At 40.3% G+C, this 19,772-nt stretch overlaps 1 protein-coding gene across 2 annotated transcripts; it reads left to right on the top strand.

The window, feature by feature from the left end:
• Positions 1–1,769: 1,769 nt before the first annotated feature.
• ano11 (anoctamin 11) lies at positions 1,770–18,887 on the top strand. 2 transcript variants are annotated; one of them, XM_019276796.2, is made up of 25 exons: positions 1,770–1,992; positions 2,121–2,281; positions 2,771–2,897; positions 3,000–3,187; positions 3,274–3,381; positions 4,298–4,434; positions 4,527–4,584; positions 4,667–4,777; positions 4,872–5,037; positions 6,023–6,113; positions 7,102–7,198; positions 7,310–7,453; positions 8,026–8,163; positions 8,981–9,079; positions 9,229–9,331; positions 10,455–10,566; positions 10,664–10,718; positions 10,820–10,917; positions 12,000–12,136; positions 12,223–12,428; positions 12,520–12,656; positions 12,935–13,025; positions 13,919–14,102; positions 15,023–15,045; positions 16,082–18,887. In XM_019276796.2, the coding sequence occupies exons 2-24, from the start codon at positions 2,150–2,152 to the stop codon at positions 15,037–15,039; spliced, it is 2,736 nt and encodes a 911-aa protein (XP_019132341.2). In that variant the 5' UTR covers positions 1,770–1,992; positions 2,121–2,149; the 3' UTR covers positions 15,040–15,045; positions 16,082–18,887. The 2 variants fall into 2 exon arrangements, with proteins under 2 accessions (XP_019132341.2, XP_019132340.2); XM_019276795.2 differs by lacking the exon at positions 15,023–15,045.
• Positions 18,888–19,772: the final 885 nt, after the last annotated feature.

Here is a 19,772-nt window from a genome sequence, read left to right on the forward strand (position 1 = left end):
ATGACCATTACAAAATAAAGATGGTACGAGCTGTAATGAGTTAATGCTAAAATAAGACAACATCCAACGCAGCACAGAGCACTTTATGTTCACAGCTTCTGGTTATTGATTATCTTTTTGTAGTTGCTAGGGGCAACACGTTACCACCAGTCTTGTTGAGATGCGTTTGTATTATTTTAGCAGCACAATAATGTCACCTTGGGTGTACTTGTGCTGTTACCATGGTTTCAGCAAGCCATTAAGTCTTCTCGCTGCCTTTGTTTTCCCTGAACACGACAATACAGAGCCGCATCAAAAAGTGTTTTTTGACTCCTTATTTCAAGCAGACCTGCAATAATGGATGATGGTTGAGTTTCGAGAGCTCTAGATAGGAAGGGAAGAAAAGACACACTGATCCCTGCAGAGATGGAAAATTGAGGGAGAGGACAAGACAGCCAGAGGCATAATCAGACTATTAAAGATACAGTTTGAGGTTAATGAAGACCATGAGATGAGACTAGAAATTTGTATCAGTGACGCAGAACTTAAAGAAAACAGTGATGAGGGTGCCAAACCTCATCCTCAGTGGAAAGTGTAGCCACAGAATGACTAAGCAAGGGGGAGAGAGATCAAGTCAAGGAAGAGAAACACTTGCCAGATTGATAGAAGTCAAATAGCGTGGGTTGTGTCCCTTTGGGAGCTGCAAAGGAACACAACCTACACAAATTAGAGGCAAATTAAATGTATCAGCGAAGGCTCTAAAACAGAAGAAACTTCTCAAAGACAATTTAACCAAAGCCAGTATTCAGTCCAAAGTGTTTTAACACCATACTGATGACTCAGCTATTCTTAAAGCCTTGGCCAGGGATAAAGGATTGGACATTATTAGTGCTACTTAGTGATCCAAGAGCACAGGGCAGTGCAGGATTTGATGTTACTTTAAAATAAAATACATACTTAGGTCTATTGTTCATATTAAAGGTCTACTCCAGCAATTTAGTTTGATGCATCTTACATCTTTCCCATCCTGTCCTTATCTTTAAAACTGTGACCCAACACAGAGCACCTTCAAAAATTAAAACGTAATGAGTACATTTTAATATTGAATGTGTTTTATAAGTTATTATTGTCAAATTTTAGAAACTGTAGATGTGACGTAAAATGTTTATTTTCCAGACAAAAAAATCTGTCCCATAATAGTTGGTGAATGCAGCGCTGTTTTGGTTCTGTTCTGGTCTTTTAATTGTCCAGTCAACTCGCAGTATTTCTCCCCGTTTAATGGTGTGACTGCATCGTGCTGTGCCTTCCCTCATTTACTCTGCTCTGCACCTAGTCACTTTATTATGCAATTTTAATACCTCTCTCTCCATTAGCCCTACACTTTCCTGGTGCACCGTGTTATGTAGTTATTCTAAATATAGTTAGTCCTAGTTCAGTTATTTTCCATGAATGAAATTATGCAAATTTCCTCACTAAACATGAGACAAAAATAATGCACAGAAATAAATCTCATATTAGTCTGTGCCTGTGGTGATCAGGACATAAATCTTAGAGGGGTTGAGCTTCTCTTCTTGTGCTGTGAATAATTTATGGTAATTCTGTGTACATTTCAAAACCAATTAAATAAAATGTGCCAATCGGTTTGTATAGATGAAGACGTACACATGAAGATCAAAGAGGATATTCCCCCCACATGTGTTCTATCCTGCATAATGTGTTGAGAGAGCTCTGACTGCCCCCCCGACTGACTGGATGCACATCCCTGCTACATTATTTATGAAGCAGGGATGTGCGCTGTGGTGTATGTCTTGATGTACATCCTTTCTGCTGAAATGCAGCAAATCACCAGCTGGTGCCTGCTTGCTAGGTCCATTACGGTATTCCGCATGCTATCTAACGGTGGAGCAGAGGAGCTTGACGGATGCAGAGATAGAAAAGAGGGAGAGAACAAGAGAAGCACAGATTCCTGCGAATCCAGACCTTAACAGCAGCCTCATTTTTACCACAGCAAAGGTACAGTATCAACCACTGTTTTCTCTTTCTATGAAGCATGTCTCTTACTTCATTAAGAGCTATACTTCAGTAATGAGCACAGATATCTTCTGCAGTACATTTTATGTGAATGTATAATCTGTGTCCAACCACAAGAGCTTCGGTCATCCTCCTCATCATGTTGAGGAAGGGCTCAGAGCTGCTGAAGGGAGACAGAGAAGTCCTCCTAGATCTGGACTATGGAGGTGAAGCACAAACCACAGACAGCTATGGGAGTCTGCAGAACGGGAGCTTCATCCCGCCGAGATATGTGAGAACTGTTTTACTTTTTTCCCCACAACGCTGCAGTATGTTCTCCTTTCTTTGTAGGAATTACATGTGGTATAAATACAGGTGTGGAAAATAACTGCACATTCACACAGCAGCCACAACCCTGCTGCTTTTTCTCAACCCTTCACACCTCACTGACTTTCCTGAGATGATGCAGTGAATCTGATATCCACCGGAGCACACGGGGAAAATCAAAAAATGTCTTGTGGTGAAACATTACTTCAGTGCGCTGAAAGATTCTCCTCAATTATATGGGAAAAAGCTGAGTGACGATTCTCCGGCTCATCTTTCTGGACTCATTATTGGAACGTGAAAGCTTTTATGGTGCTGAGTAATGGATCAGGATTTTATAGTTTAACCTCATCAAAAGGAAATTAACTCCACATACAGAACAATATGCTAGTCGGGAGAAAATAGTTGTTGACTTTGACTTGTACTTAATAAGAATAACTAAACTGGATGCTTTTAGCTTTCAGCTGCAGCTGCTGATGAAGATGAGGATGGTGATGATCCCATTCATATTCACTGTAATACAAAAAGTAACCAGCTGCCTCCACAGCTTGGGAATTACTTCAGAGATGGCAGAACCAAAATCGGTAAGCAGCATCAGCAGCTCTCATTTTAGCTCCCTGATCAATGGATGAATGATTCAGTCCATTATTTAACCTTTTGGATCTTTGTGGTTGATCTGGGTTTAGACTTTGTACTGGTGTGGGAAATTCGCTCCAGGAGGAAACGGCGAGGGAAGGGGAAGGTGACGGGTGAGGATGGGGAGGCCGTGCCCACTGAGGACAACAGCAGGTCTGAACGAAAGAAAGCACAGCTGGCACAGTGGAGGGAGAAGTTTGTTCAGAATCTGGAGAGTGCTGGATTGCTTATGGAGAAGGTTCTTTCCCCTATTAATAACTTTTAATTTTACCCATTATTCTTGTTTACTCATTACCTAACAACTTATCATCTCTTCCCTATTAGGAGGAAACAGCAAACGAAAAGAAAACAATACATTTTCTGAAACTTAGTGCTCCTTGGGATGTGTTGGTGTATTACGCTGAGGAACTCTGTGTGAGAGCTCCATTGCAGGTTAGTCCAGCAGTTTATAAATATGTCTGATCTAATGTTATAATCCAATATTATTATGAATGGCAGTAATTCAGGTGTTGTGGAATTTGTACATTGAAGATGCCCATCCTCTGGTTTATCCTCTGACTTTTCATTTTATGCAACTAGAAGATCAAAATTTTCATTTATTCTGAAAAACTCTGCAAGACAAATCACCATAAAATCTTGTACAGACATTCATGGTTGTCTGAAGATGTATCTTACTGACTTTAGAGATCGGTTGACTTTTCCTGTTGAGCCACCATGAGGTTGACATTTTTGGCTTTGAGTGAAATGTCTGTCGCATGATTCGGCCACAGCTGTACTTTGTGTTTAGTGGGAACTTTAGAGTACATTTGCACACCAACATGCTAAAATAGCACATTATACACTTACATCTGCTAAACATCAGCATGGTAGCATTGTCGTTGTGCACATATTCGCATGTTAGCATGTTGATGTTAGTATTTAGCTCAAAGTACTGCTGTGCCGAAGTATAACCTCACAAAGCAAGATGCAGACTCTTGTAGACTTAGTTTTGACATCTAATCGAACCCCAGTTCTTACCTTTACTGGCGGAGTCCGTCTTGTCTGACCAGGATTCAAATGCATAAAAAATGTCTGCAAATAGAGATTGTGATGTGGAGGACAAAAGCCAGTGCGTTGATTATTACCATGTCGGACAACATTGTTAAATGTAGTCTCAAAACAACTTGACGTGAAGAGTCCTCTCAGCCCACTGTTTGTTCTGCTGTGTCATAAAAATATACAAGTTTCTTCTGTTGCACTACTGATCAGTGGTCCCCCCAGTGGCTGATTTTGAACATTTCAAACAAAACTCTGGGAGAAGTATGATAAAACATTCTTCATATTGAATTAGTGTGTGTTTGGCTTTCAGGCACAGCCAAATCTGGACTTAAACACATCTGCTCGGGTAATGAGAAGACTATGCATACCTAACGTGATGATGGAGTCAGTGCCAAACAGGCCGCTAGACTATTACACATGTGCCTTTCGCAAGTCAAAGATGAACAGGTGGGTTCTCAGTAAGGATGGTAAATAATTATCATAACGTCATATCACATCAAAAAAGTATATTTGGTTGAATGAATGTCTCTCTTCTACAGGTTCCTTGGCTGTGACGACCATGAAAACTACTTCACTAATACACAGAGACACCGTGTTGTGAGTGACAGGACTTCCTCTACACTACACGTAGTCAGTGAAATTAATCTGTCATGAAGCGAGACCTTGTGTATTATTTCAGGTGTATGAGATTCTCGCCAGGACGGTGTACGGCAAAAGAAAGAGGGCTGAGGTTGGTGTGGACAGACTGGTAAATGAAGGGGTGTACACAGCTGCTTTCCCCCTGCACGAGGTCAGGTATTATTTACATTTAACCTGATGGGGGAAATAAAATGCATAGTCCTCCCTCATTAATCAACATATTTTATTTTGTTTTTCTCTCACAGGGAACCTTTAAGCTTCCAAGGTATGAGATCCGTCCTGATGAGCTGAACCAGAGACAGATTCTTTACCACTACTGGGCACGCTGGTGCAAATGGTACAAGTACCAACCACTGGACCACATCAGGGAGTACTTTGGAGAAAAGATTGCATTCTACTTTGCCTGGCTGGGTAAATATTCAACTCATTCATATCACTCTGTGCTTGTTAAATATATTCAACCTCTCCCTACTTTCACATGACAGTATGTTGTTTTTACACTGATCAACAGGAAAAAGTCAAATTATATCCATACATTTGTTTAAATTCAGTTAAAATATGAAATGAATAATTGGTTTACTGAGACACACCTGAATGATACAGCCTGTTTTTACAAGCTGTATATTAAGTTTAAAAGAATCACCTGTAGCCGCCCAGATTTGTACAGTGACTAAAATCAACAAATGAAAAGAAATTAAAAAGTAGTTACCTATGATTATCAGCCTCGGTGTGTATTCAAGGTATGACAAGTGATTTCAGCCTACTAAATATTGTTTTGAAGTGTTATATACTTTATTATTTCCATCTTTAGTGCAGCTAAAGTTGTTTTCACTTCATCCTTAGAGCCACACTCCAGTAGTTTTACAAAAACATGTGTCATATATGATGAAGATTATCTCAGGATAAATATTTTAACAAAACCTTGATCATAACCACCGGGAGTTAATATTTATGTCTTTGTGAATCTATAAGAAATTAATGATCCACAACATTTTCATACATGTAACAGCTGCAGTCCAGCTCGTAGCCAGGGAAGCTTTTACTCTTCTAAACACCACACCTGCTGGATTTATCTGGAATAGATCCACCTGGTGCACAGAGAGCTGCACGTCTTATATTTCAACGGAAGTGGGTAATTGACATGGGAAATAAAATCCATTATATCTGAACAAAGAGAAGTGAGTGTAGCACACGGTGTTTAACTTTGTCAACAGAAAATGAAAGGAAAACCTTGAGACAAACAAACTATCATGCGTCAGCAGCACCAACCTGACCTCTTCATCAAGGACATCCCAGATTAATCAGCAATGTAAACTGCAGCGGTCTAATTGCAGATCTCTCCGCCCCCTCGCATCAGCTGAGAGCCGCAGCCTAATGGAGCTTTATGTCTCTGCAGGTTTCTACACAGCCTGGCTGCTGCCAGCGGCAGTGGTCGGAACCCTGGTCTTTGTTTCTGGAGTCATGTCCATGGGTACCAACACACCAGCGTGAGTCCACACACAAGACAGACAATACCTGTTTAAGATGAGATAATCCCTATTGATCCTCAGAGGGGGAATGCAGGTGTACAGGTCCTGTCACCACAATGAGGTTTAGTACCATTACGTCTGAATGGAGATCCATACCAGTATCCAGCACCACAGCCATAGTCCTCATAGTGTTGTGCTTTAAGCACACACATGAGATTAGCATTGATCTGCTTATCCTACTCTTAGAAAGAGAACAAGTGCATTTCCCCAAATTATGAACTCTAGCATTTAAATAAAGTAAGCACAGTTTGAAATACAAATATACCAAAACATCAAAGCACAATCTGTCCTGCATAAAAACAATCACCATAATTATACAATCCACATATCTGTGCCAATCTTATCATGCATTATTTATCATAGCGGGCTCTGATCTACCTACACAACATGTTAGTATCACATCTCTTTCAAAGTTCCTTAAAATATTTGCACCCAAACTAACAAGAGAGGTCAGTGTCTCACGAAAGGAAACAACCTTCATCAGGGTCATTAATTCACAGTATAGATTAAAGCCATTGATTACTGGAGAACAGATGGAGAGCAGTCCGTGGCAGCAGTGAACTGCAGCTCATGCAATAATGGACAATTAGTGCAGAAAGATCTCCTCACTATATAAATAAGGAAGATAGACATGTCTCACTAAGACTTTAATTTCTGCAGCAGATCCCACATGTAGTCATTGTTTCAATATCTCACTGGATGACTCTAATAGGTAAAAGTACAGTAGCTCTGGGATTTCAACACTTTTCTTCTTTTTTCTCACTCAATATAATCAATCAATATACACTGGGTTTATATGCATGCAAAAGTCCATTACAGTTAATTCACCCAATCCCATCACTCTCGTCCACCCGATACATAAAAATCTGAAAAGCACTTCTGGTTTAAAAGCTTTAAAACATGTTTTCTCAGTTGATCTCATCTCTCTTTATGTGTCTGTAAACAGCAAGGAAATCTGTAACAGCGGAGCCAGTTATCTGATGTGTCCTCTGTGCAACACATGCAAGGCCTGGAACATGTCTGATATCTGCACCATGGCCAAGGTACTGAATTCATTTCACTGGTAAACAACCCAGTTTCTAATCAATAATGCAAACAGATCTAAAATTGGCATTTGTTTTTAAAAGTATGTACTGTATCTGTCTGCATTGCAGTTGGGCTACTTATTTGACCACCCAGGTACGGTCCTCTTCAGTGTGTTCATGTCCTTCTGGGCCGTAACCTTCCTGGAGTACTGGAAGCGAAAGATGGCCACCTTGGCTCATCACTGGGACTGCATGGACTTCCATGAAGAAGAGGTCTCACAATCCTGTTCCTGTTCAGTTTGAGTTTGCTTCACTGTTCTTAGATATATCATGATCTGCACCAGGTTATTCTTTTGCCTCCACAGATGTGAGGTGTGTCTTGTCCTGTAGAAACCTTTTTTCATTAAAACCTTTATTTAACAACATTTACACAGGACCTTTATATAGCATTAACACAATGATGTTTAAGAGCCAAGGGTCAATCCAAGCAGCTGGCTAAATATTGTTTCTTGCAGTGTGTTCTTTTGAAGACATACAGATGTATTATTACTCTTTTTTATAACTAACAATTCACCATGTTGAACAGCTGTGCTTCCACTGTAGCCCAGAACAGACAAACCAAACACTGGCTCTAGAGAGGAACTTTTGTGTTTTTGTAAATTTCTCCTACACACTTAGAAGGACAGTATGTAAAAGAAGTTATGCACCTCACCTCTAGAGTAGCTATTCTCTACCCATTGATTTGTAGACATTGGGTCACAAGTCCTGAAGTCTAGAGAGTTCTCAGCTAACCAGCAATTAAAGTGTGTCCATTCATGTTGATGTCATTACTGTGTTCCCATTAGGAGCGTCCTCGGCCGGAGTTTGCAGCCATGGCCCCGACGATGGAGCAAAACCCAGTGACCGGGGTCAAAGAGCCCTACTTTCCAGAGAAGACCAGGCTGTCCCGCATGTTCACTGGCTCCATGGTGATCATTATGATGGTGAGACACTATTTAAAGTTTAAAGTCAGTCACTGTCATGAGTTTGTAATCTGATGAATACAGTTCACTTTGTTATTGTATTGTTTGTTTTCTGTGGAAATACATATCACATATCATGATTTGACTGTTATGCAACATCTTAATACACTCACATACAAACTTTTCTTATCCTCACAGTCATTTTCATACTTGGTTTCAGTGAAGAGGCTTAGTGTATTTCAAGTTTTTACTTTAATGATCCTCGAAGGAAAGAGAAATGGGGTTTACACCTGTGTGCTGCTCCACCCAATCCTGCAGTGGTAACTGAACCCTTTTCTAAAAATGAATCTAGGTCATTTACCCACAGGGCTAGATATGATCTGATATTCTTAGTCATACACTGTAGGCTCAGTCTCAAGATGAATTTGTTCTTGGGCAGGTACCTGAGGATCAGTTTTCCCCCACCCTTCACCTGACAATACTGATGGAGGTAGAAAAAATCGGAAATGCTACCATGGCACCACGCTACGTAGAATATTATCTGTGATCATTTACTGAAATTTGGAAAGCAAACCATGAGTGACAAAGAGACTGTAGCTTTCTTTTTTACTAGTGAAAAAGAATCAAACTATTGGCAGCTGTGTAGATCACTGCCATCCGTGATGATGACTGCTCTCCATTTGGCTGTGCTATTGTGCCACATGAGATGTAGGCACGATGGTGGGGAAACCTGCGTAAATGGAGGTGAAGAACTACTTCACTGACATGTTGTATACTGCATATTTCTTTACTGTTTTCCAACACAAATCACCCAGCGTTCTTGTGTCTTCCCTCTCAGCTGTGTGTGGTGATGATCTTCCTGGTGACAGTTGTCATGTGCCGCGGTATCATCAGTGTGATGATGTTTCATACGGGGAGCCCCGTCCTGCGTACAGAGGTATGTCACAGGACACAGGGCCTGGATTTAAATTTGTTTTACTTTGAATATTTATTTCTTGTAATTACGACTACATGCACACACTACAGCTCTGTGTTCTCTGAATGTGTGTGTATGCATAACAATTAAACACATGTTCACGTTCTCAGGCAGGAACCATTGCCAACATCTCCAGCAGTATTGTGAATCTGGGTCTTATCCTGTTGATGGGCCGGGTCTACACTGCATTAGCTGAACAGCTCACTAAATGGGGTAAGAATCAATACTGCTCCTCACCTCAAGTCTCACTACTGTATATATTGATATCAGCCTCCCACTGGATTTCCCCTAACTAAAATCTGAGACTCCTCAAAGAGCAGATGATGTCTTGAATCTGATCCCAGCATCTGAGGTCTTTGAGTTCATGAATGACTGCAACACGCGCACATTTTTGTTGTGTGAGATCTTTCAGTAATCTTACAGTAGCTGCAACATCTGGCAGTGTTATGGTGGAAGATACAGAAATAATGACATAATGAGAACCATGCTACTAAGTTAATGAAGAAACCTGTGATAACATTTCCAGATCCAGGTTCCACAAACAGGAAACTATCTTTAAAGGCTCATGGTTGTCATGCTAACATGCTCACCATGTCACCATCTTAGTTTCACGTAGTAGCGTGCTAACGTGAACAAAACCTACCCCAAAATGTCTTATTATAATTATTTATAGAATAAAAATATATTAAAGCATAGATTAAAAGCCAGCAGATCACCAAAGATGCTACATTTCCTCCTGTAAGGAACTTGAAGGTTTATACAGTATAAAACAGTATGACAATCTATCCATTTTTTGTTGAGACGTTTCCATCTGAACCAAAGTGGCTGACCATCAGGCCAATATTGCTGTCTTTAGTGCCACTCAACTGAAGTGGCTGAAAACAGTCAGCACCACAAATATTCATCGCTGTATTCAGTGTCTTCCTCAAGATCTGAGCTCCTTTATTTTGATCACTAGCGGTTGTAATAGATCACATTTGCGGTGAAAACAAATTATTAGATTGGTTGACATCTCTCTTGATGAGACAGCGTGAATGAAACTCATTCAGGTCAAGTTAATGATAAGTTAAGTTCATGGCTATATGATACAGTTTACACTGCTCATCTGGATCCTTTTTACATAGTTTTGGTGATTGTTTCTTTCATATAACAATATATTCAGCAGGTTATTGCTGAGATCTCTGAAGATGGCAACACGTGCAGTCAGATGATCAGACAGCTTTTAGGCAAAACACCTGATAACCAGACTTACCTAGAAGAGAAAACAAAGGTAAACAGTACAAACATAAATGGGGTTTAATGTCTTAACACTGTGTCCATGTTTTCTGTGTTGCAGAGATGCACAGAACACAAACCCAGTATGACAACGCCTTCATCTTCAAGGTGTTCATCTTCCAGTTTGTTAACTTCTACTCGTCCCCTTTTTATGTGGCTTTCTTTAAAGGAAGGTGAGACAGGAGACACACAGAAAGGATCAAAATATGACAAACACTTTGTGCCAAGTACTGTAAGACTTCAACTGTGCCCTTTCTGTGTTTTGTGTAGGTTTGTGGGTTACCCCACCAACTATGGGACCTTGTTTGGGATGAGAAACGAAGACGTGAGGCTATAATTTACAGATGAATGTCAAAGAGTAAAAATATTCCATGTTGTCCCACTGTGTCATATCGGTGTCTTTCTGTGTGTCACACTCTGTTGCAGTGTGGTCCGGGCGGCTGCCTCATTGAACTGGCTGAGCAACTCTTCATCATCATGGTGGGGAAGCAACTCATCAACAACGTTCAGGAGTTCATTATCCCGTATGTTTCATGTTCAGACATCCATTATTTTACTGGAAATATTATGTTGTCTCTCTCCAAAGAGTTTCCCTGCTTTTAATGTAGAGCTTCAAAGGCTGTTAGATTAGATTAAATTTAAATAGAACAGATTCATTAATACTAGTATAGCACAGATGTGACATTTAAAGTCTAAAAAGATCCACTCTTTGTTTTAGTCTCTTAGTGTCGCATCAGACTGCTGCATCCTGCAGTAAAGCTTATTGCTGTATCTCTGCAGTACTGGCACAGAGTGTGTGTGTGTGTGTGTGTGTGTCCAGACACATTGCAGACCAGACAACAGGGCAGAGTCAGGGTTGCAGAAGGTTTTAGACTTTTTTACCCTTAGTAGTGCTGTAATACAATTTTTCCCTTATTTCATATTTACCTTGAGTTTGTGAGGGCTTCCCAACTCCTATAAGAGTTAATGGACCATACAGCAACATACAGCAACTTCGGAAAAATACCAGACAAAGTGCCTGACAAGGTTTTTCCTATTGAGGACCCACAGATAAGGCCTTAATCTAACTGTGACAGTGGCAGGATGTCCTTCAGGTGGCGGCATCTCCCTCTTTGTCCCTCGTGGGGATGTTGGAGGGAGAAGCATGTGCCATTGTCTCAGTATAAATCAAAGACTGTGTTTGTGATATTTGTGTGATTAGTGACATGTGTTACTGATTTGTTTGACATGAGAGTTTTGAGGATATCCATTAGAGCGGAGCAAGGATGAGCCACTACTGTAAGCCACAACAGAACCATCTGCAGCTGTTTTTGAAGGGTTGAGCCTGAGGGACTTGTTATTTGAGACAACTGCTACCAATGCATCCAACTTTGAAGAAATGAAAAACTCATGCTCATTGCATAACACTGAAATTAAGCTAACTCAGTTTTCCATGTGATATAATATCTATAAAGTATAGTTTGTATTTGGGGTGTACAAAGTGGCAACAGTAGGAAATAATGAAAGGCAGTGTAACAAGTAAAACATAGGAAATATCATTAGAATAATCAGATATTTGTCATGTTTATTTCATATTTATAAGCTCTCTGTCTCTCTGCTCTGACAGTAAAGTGAAGGCCTGGCATCAGAAGAGAACTTTGGCCAAGGTGATGGGGGATAAGGCAGCTCATGAGCCTCAGCGCTGGGAGGAAGACTACCAGCTGGTGGAGTGTGAAGGCCTGTTTGAAGAGTACCTGGAGATGGGCATGTATCATCTACTATACTTGAAGGACATGATGTCACTGCATGCAATAACATACAGTGTAAACATGTTTCTTATTGTGCTGCAGTGCTCCAATTTGGATTCATCACCATCTTCGTGGCAGCGTTCCCCCTCGCTCCACTCTTCGCACTCCTCAACAACTGGGTGGAAATCCGTCTGGATGCCCACAAGTTTGCATGCGAGTACCGGCGTCCGGTGGCAGAGCGCGCCCAGAACATTGGAGTCTGGTTCAACATACTGGAAGCCCTGTCACACCTGTCCGTCATCGCCAATGTGAGTCATTTAAATGTGATGCCAGACCAGACTGTACTGATCTCTTTTCTACAGCATCATCTTTTGTCGTTCTTCTGTCTGCCCTCCGTAGGCTTTCCTAATAGCCTTCACGTCAGATTTTTTACCTCGCCTGCTCTACCAGTACAAGTTCAACAACGACCTTGATGGATACGTCAACTTCACCTTGGCTTACGCACCACTAAACTACACCGAGTACCCCATGTGCAGGTACACTGTCTACTGATTGTCTGAATGCATGTGATATTAGAGTGGGGAAACAGTCTTTGGCAAAATCTTTCTTCAAACACTCAGGGTTTTAGTTTAATCTTGCTGACGGATCACAGACTTGACCAACAGAGGGTGGTATTACTAATGTTTAATCTCTTGTTTCAGTTTGTTCTCATGTGCTGCTGCAGCCTCCGCCACTGCTGCTGCATATAGACATACATCATCAATAAAACACATTGTCCTGCAGTAACTCTGTATTTTTTTTATTTATTTTATAGATATAAAGCGTACAGAGACAACACTGGAAACTACTCACTGTTCTACTGGGAGCTTCTTGCTGTCAGACTTGGTTTTATCATCGCCTTTGAGGTATGAATGAAGCTGTTTTGTCTTTGTTTTATTGATTTTAATGTGCCCATTTTTATTCTTTTGTATCTTTTACCCACGTCTCTCTGTACATCTGTTTTCAGTTGCATACTTGAATACTGCTCAGTTAGCGCTCTCTTAGTGTATGTTTTAGTTTTTCCATCATATGTGAAGCTTGCCCATATTAGCACTTGATATTATATTGTATACAATTGTTATTTTGTGGTTGACATATAATTTTACTTGTCTCTCTTCATTTATCTAGCACTGATCCAGGCCTCTCTGAAAATCTTTGAAAATCTTTGGCATTCAGAGTTGGAGTTAGTGTAAAGTTCAGTTCATAAATCTTTCACACAGCCACAGTCAAAAGGTCTATACTTCTTTTTTTTTTCTTTTGCGTCAACAAACCAAGCCCATTCCTGCCTACATATAAAACATGTAAATCTTTGACAACAAGTCACAAATATTGTTGCATTTTTTTTAAATAGGCTCAGTAATTTCATAAAACAGCTGAGCACTGTAGTTTTTACACAACAGGAGGACATAATGCATTTGTCAGGGACTATTTTCAGGCACGGATTAATACACGTTGAGTGATTATGGCAGCAGGACAGTGGATGTGGGATTGACTCATCATGTCAGGGACATCTTGTCGCTTTCATCAGTGGTTTGCTCTGTTGTCATGGAGATAATTCAACTAACATTCGCTGATAGAGGTGAGAAGTGGCTGAAAGCTCCAGAAGTAATTTACTAAGTGGACAGAGTAAACACTTTAAAGGTCATGGTTCAAACCCACTTTGTGTTATTTATGATGTAATGTTCAAACACAGAATGTTTGACAGGAGAGGCAGTGTTCTGCAATCTGATGAGGAGCTTAAATGTCTCTCCTCCTCCAGCATGTGGTGTTCTTCGTGCTGCGAGCCATCGACTGGATCGTACCAGACTTCCCCGAATCCCTGGAGCTGAAGATCAAGAGGGAGCGCTACCTGGCGAAGCAGGCTCTGGCTGAAAATCAGGAGGCTCTGTTGGTGAGTCGAGGCCGAGGGGCCAACCCTGCCACCCCAGGCACCTCCAGCCCAGGTCAGTAGAACATGGGACACACATATACACACACACAGACACACAATGCCGTGCAGCACACATTCATAAAACATGACGCTTTAGTTCTGTAATTTTTTATAAGGTGAGGATAAGATTGAGGTGATCAGAATTTCCTTTGTGCTGCTCAAAGCAATGAAATTATATTTTAGGAACCTCAACAGAGGTGATTTTTTCCAGAAACGATGTCCTTCTTACGCTGGACAACCTACAAACCTCACTGTTTTGCTGTTTCAATTCATAGTTGTTAAATTAAATGAACAATTAATTTTTTTTTTTTTTAATGATTGATGTTCTGTCGTGTGTTGTTGTGGTTCCACACAGGTGATCTCTGTAACAGTGCACCGGCAGAGTTCACAAGTTCCGCGTGGTGTTAAACCTGTCACGGAGACTGTTAGACTGATTCTCATAAATAAATTCCAGATTTTAAAAAGGGTTTTAAAAGCTCACCCACCCATGCACACGCCTCCACAGAGCATTTGCAAAGCACCTGCGGCCCGACTAGCTATTATAAACTCGCTATGCTGCACGCAACATGATCATTAAAGGTAATCTGTGTCGGATCTGAGCCAAAAGTGTCAGCGTCAGATGAATACGATTACATTCATGGCCCTTGTTGGCTGATGTCTGTTGGCAGTGTCATTTCCTCTCAGCACTGCTGTTGATGTTTAACTTAAAATGATGACGGCAAAAGGAAACATTCAAGCAAGAAAATAAACAGTTCTAATACACTCTGTGTCAGAGTTCATATTCTGCACCTGAGGATCAGCCTGTACATTCATGTTACTGTATTTTCATCCTCGTCTGTGTGTGTGTGTGTGTGTGTGTGTGTGTGTGTGTGTGTGTGTGTGTGTGTGTGTCCCTGTGCTCTGACCCATGCTGTTGTTGTGTGTCTCATGTAGTGAATGTTGCTGGATGAGGACAGGTGAGTACTTCACAACAAGTAAGTACATGGCATTCTCAAGAAGGATGTCATATTTCAGTAATCATAGCAGAGCTGATCAAATTAAAATGAGCTCATCAGATATGATCCATCGATATATGTGATAAGTCAAAACAAAATCTGTAAAAAGACAGTGGCCCAGAGGTGGACAAGGTCCTGATTGTGCCAGAGATTATAGTAACAGAGATGCAAAGCTGAGGAGAGAATGTTGCTGATATGGTTTAATGAATATCACATTATAAATAGGAATATTTTTCAGATATTTTAAATTGAGCAAAGTAACCTGTAAAATAATCATCACACACAACTCTTGAATGTGTTTTGTCACATTTTTCTTGTAAATCATTCACTTTAACAGCACCATGTTGGAAAACAACAAGATAGCATTGTCTTATTATCACAATATGATACCAACCAGATGATAAAATGCTTTATTCCTCAGCCTTCATAAACTTCAAGCAGGCACAAAATCTACATGCAATAAACTAATAAACTACTAACTAAACTAGCTGCCATTGTAACTTCTCTCACATCTGTGTGTTAACTATGGATTGGGAGTCAGACATGGTTAGGCCAGCTTAGCATGAGACTCAAGGAAGCCTCTGTCTTCACTTTAACTCTGTGGATCATATCACATATAGAGGTGCTTCTAAGTGTATTTTTTAATTTGGTCTGAGACGGGCTGTTTTCAACACTCTAGTTCCATACTAAACACGCAGAAGTGAGATTGACGTCAAACAGCATATTTTCCCAAACTGTTTTAAAGCTCACAGTAATTGAAACATGCTTTATAGTCAGTGTTACTTTTATAACCAGCTTGTTCCACAGTAATGTAATAAAGTATCAGACAGCTGTAATACAGTAGCATGTTGCAACAAAGATTGTCTGTGTCAGCTTTTTCCCCCCTCTCCATATGTCTTAGATTATTCAGTCTGACTGAACTAACTCTGTCCTCCGTCTCTCTGCTCATTCCCCATTCCTTCCGTGTCAAAACCCAACTGCACTGCCTCCCCTGAAGCAAGCGACGCGTCCTTTGGAAACATGAGTTAGGACTCCAGCGTGGAGAACTAGTGCTTCGAGGGGAGAACGGGAGGAACACTGGAGGGATACAAGACACTCCTTCACATCTGGCATAACATCAGTGAACTTTTTCCCTCCCTGAGTGGTATACACATATATTTTTTATTTTTTATTCTACTCATGTGCATACTGCTGCACGGACATTATAATAAGCAGGTGTGTAATTGTGGCTTAACTCACCCAAAACATAAATATATTCATACTAGGCCTATACAGATGACATTTTCACATGTGCAAGGGTCTGTCCCTGATCACGACTTTGCTGTCCAAATGGGTTACTGACTCTACAGTAACTAGGCCTTATCCTGTGTGAAGGAAAAAGAAAAACACTCTGAAAAATGTGATTAATATTTGAATATTTGTAATTAATGTTTGAATATGCAATTATTTTAAGCCTGCTTACAGTCTCTGAAAACAGTTAGAAGCAAAAAAACAACTTCAAAATCCAGACTTCCTTTGCCTGGTTATCCCAGTCTGATGTTTCTCTATTGGATCAAGTGCATTTGTTTATTTATTTAATTGTGTTGGCAGAAATATAAAAGTACTACATAAATATACTGTATATAAAAATGAATCGTGGCTAACTTGGGGTAAACGTCAGTGGCCAAAATGCAACAAAAAGAACAGGCACAATATCGATCATAATGAAACCACATCCATACCACTATGTGCTGACAGAACGCAGCATGAATTGTAAATGCTATCAGACTGTTTTCAGGTACTGTTGGGTCCTCTTCACACACACCTGAAACCTGCATCAGACCTGAGGGTGACTACAAGTTATGGATGCAATGGTATCACAGTAAATTGATGTTATATGTTTTTAACAAAATTAAAGAGTAACTTAATCCCTCCTAAAAAATGTTGTTTTTGATGACATCTTGTGGTTGAAGTTCCCACCTTGATGCAGTGACATCACTGTTGTTGGGTGTGGTTGCAGATGCAACAGAGCACACTTTTGAACACACCCAACCACACCCATCAAATCAAGCTGGGTGTGGTCAGAGGTGGAACTTTCAACCAGAGAGGGCAGTGAAACACTGCTGTTAAGTTACTCTTTAAAAGGGTGCTCCAATGAAGTCGGGGAACAACAAGTCCTAGTGCATATCAAATTATTATGTTTTGTAATGCCTTTCATAAAGTTGTAAACTGAGAAGGTTATTATAAGAGTTACAAAAGGTTCATTTTCTGCACAGAAACTGTCCTGGATGAATCATCTTTACAAAGGATTCGTAACCATGCTGGAAAATACCAGGAACGGTTAGTCACAAATACTACCTGTGTACATCAAAACAACTCCCAAGGTGTATTTCAGTAAGAAACATCCAATCACTGGCCTTATAATTCTCTATATGCACTGATGACAATGAATGGAAAAAATGTATGACATCATCAGGGTTATTTTTTTCTTACAAAGTTCCTGCAGTGTGACAGACGACATAAAAACTGATGTGTCTGTGTAAAATCAGTGGAGTGCCCCTCAAGGTAGAGTTGACATTGCTGTTGTTTTCTTTATGATGGCCCCTTCAGGTCAAAGTACACCTACTTTTTACCACCGGCTGATGCTGTAAAAAGGCAAAGAACCAACATCAACATCATCTTTTTTTTCCCTCCCCTGTTCATTTGTAGTCTGATCGTGAGCACATACATCTTCTGTTGTCTTCACTACGATGAAGAACATCCACAAACATCTACACCATCCTCTGCAGTGTGTATGTACATACACATATACTGCACATGTTTACTGAGCATGTCCGTCTTTTCTACTTGAATACTCTGCAGAGTTCCACATGGAGGATTTGTGAGAGTTGCTTCTGTACGATACTGTAAACACAAGTGAAACAGGACCTCGATATAGAAAATATTTTGTGTGTGAGCTGTTTTTCATTTAAGACCTTTTAGAACCAAATAAATCTAGTTTAATGAATGCAAATGCCTCCTCAGCGTGGGATTATGAATTGCTGATGTGTCAGGTGGGGGATCCTGTTCTCTTCTGTGCTGTAGGGATCAACTTTAATGTTATCACAGCTTTCTATCTACCTCCTCCACTTTCTTCTCCATCTCTCCCACCCGCCCCCCCTCAAAGGATGTAACCTTCTCCACGCAGCAGAGACCTGCAGACAGATGAAGAAGACTCTGATTTATTAGGAGTCAGAAACAGACAGGTGTTCGTTGATGATTTCTCTCTTCCTCTGTCTCCTCCCCTCACAAACTCCACCGATGGCTGTGCCTTTGGGCAACTCCTGACTTTTATTTTATCTTTTCTCCTCCTCTTCCTTCTCACCCTTTTCACCCATTTCTGTACTCTCTCTCCTCCCTCTAAATATCTTATTTCACTTTTGTCATTCTTATTTATTTTTTTTTTACACGCTCTCTCCTCTTCTCCTTCTCCCTCCCTTTCCTCTCTCTTGGCCACATTCATCTTCTGATTGTTATGATTGCTGCGCGTTCCTCTGCCATGGCCTGCAGGAAGAGTGAGTTAGTACATGTCAGCGAACACAGGTATGCACTGTGGACACCGGCTGGCTCATTTACCGACTGCTGGAGCGAAGAAGGAGACGATTTCCTGCATGAGCTGCAAAACAAAGCTCCAAACGAGCTACGAGGTAACGATGCAGCGAACAAGACGCTGCAATATGGCACGTGGAGGAGACTCACCTTAAAAAATTGCCCAAAAACAACTTATTAAAAAGTATTGCATTCCTGAGAAGTCAAGTATGATGCAGATATAGCTGGGTGATGAAATTAATACCATATTAACAAGAATATGTTTGCAATATTGATACACTGTATATCACAGTATGTACATTACAGACAAAGTCACATAAAAGTGAAGTTCAAAGCAAGAAATTGTTACATCTGTCTGCATAAATCAGAAAAATCCTGAATTATGTAATAAGACGATTTTCTCAGGGTACAACACCACAGACTGTTAATAATTTTGAATTTTTGCCCATCCTTATTTAATATTGGCAACAAAACAGAGAAATCATATGAAGACAGCCTTAGTTCATCAATATTAATATTCTAACCTTAATAACCACCTAAACCTCATTAACCCCTCAGTCATCAGTCATTTCAAAGATATGTTGTACAGCTGAACATTATTCAAAGTTAATTTTAAATTCTAGCAGAGAGCCTAAAGTTTCCACAAAGATGAAAAATATGTTTTGGCTGTATAAATTCTGCAAAGGAGTTCTATAATATTTCCATTTGATGGTTGGCCAAAAACAAAACAAGTTTAATACACAGCACTGACATATCACCTTGTATCCTAATCCTAATTTTATTTAACATCACAGCTTTATTCAACCAAGAGGAAATATTTCAAATTGTGCTGTCACTATTGCCACGTTCAAATATTGTTTTGTTATCTCAGTGAGAATAGTGACACAAAAGGATAATCACAAACAGCGCTCAAGCCTTTAGCGACCTGTTTTCTCTGAACTGAAAGAGGGACAATTAGACGTCCACCACTGCCAAGTCCATTAGTGTCCTGCAGTAACAGAGCCTCCAGCGCTCATAAACACACACACACACACACACACACACACCACCACCACCATTCTTATCAAGTTTGATTAGTGAACATAGCTGATAAAACCATTCTTATCAAGTTTGATTAGTGA

This window comes from Larimichthys crocea, chromosome XV (assembly GCF_000972845.2).
Source record: "Larimichthys crocea isolate SSNF chromosome XV, L_crocea_2.0, whole genome shotgun sequence".
Classification (NCBI taxonomy): Eukaryota; Metazoa; Chordata; class Actinopteri; family Sciaenidae; genus Larimichthys; species Larimichthys crocea.

Coding starts and splice junctions, on each gene's coding strand:
- ano11 (XM_019276795.2), top strand. CDS start 2,150: ATGTTGAGGAAGGGCTCAGAGCTGCTGAAGGGAGACAGAGAAGTCCTC. Junction 2,898..2,999: donor AGATGGCAGAACCAAAATCG/GTAAGCAGCATC, acceptor ATCTGGGTTTAG/ACTTTGTACTGGTGTGGGAA. Junction 12,657..12,934: donor ACCGAGTACCCCATGTGCAG/GTACACTGTCTA, acceptor TTTATTTTATAG/ATATAAAGCGTACAGAGACA.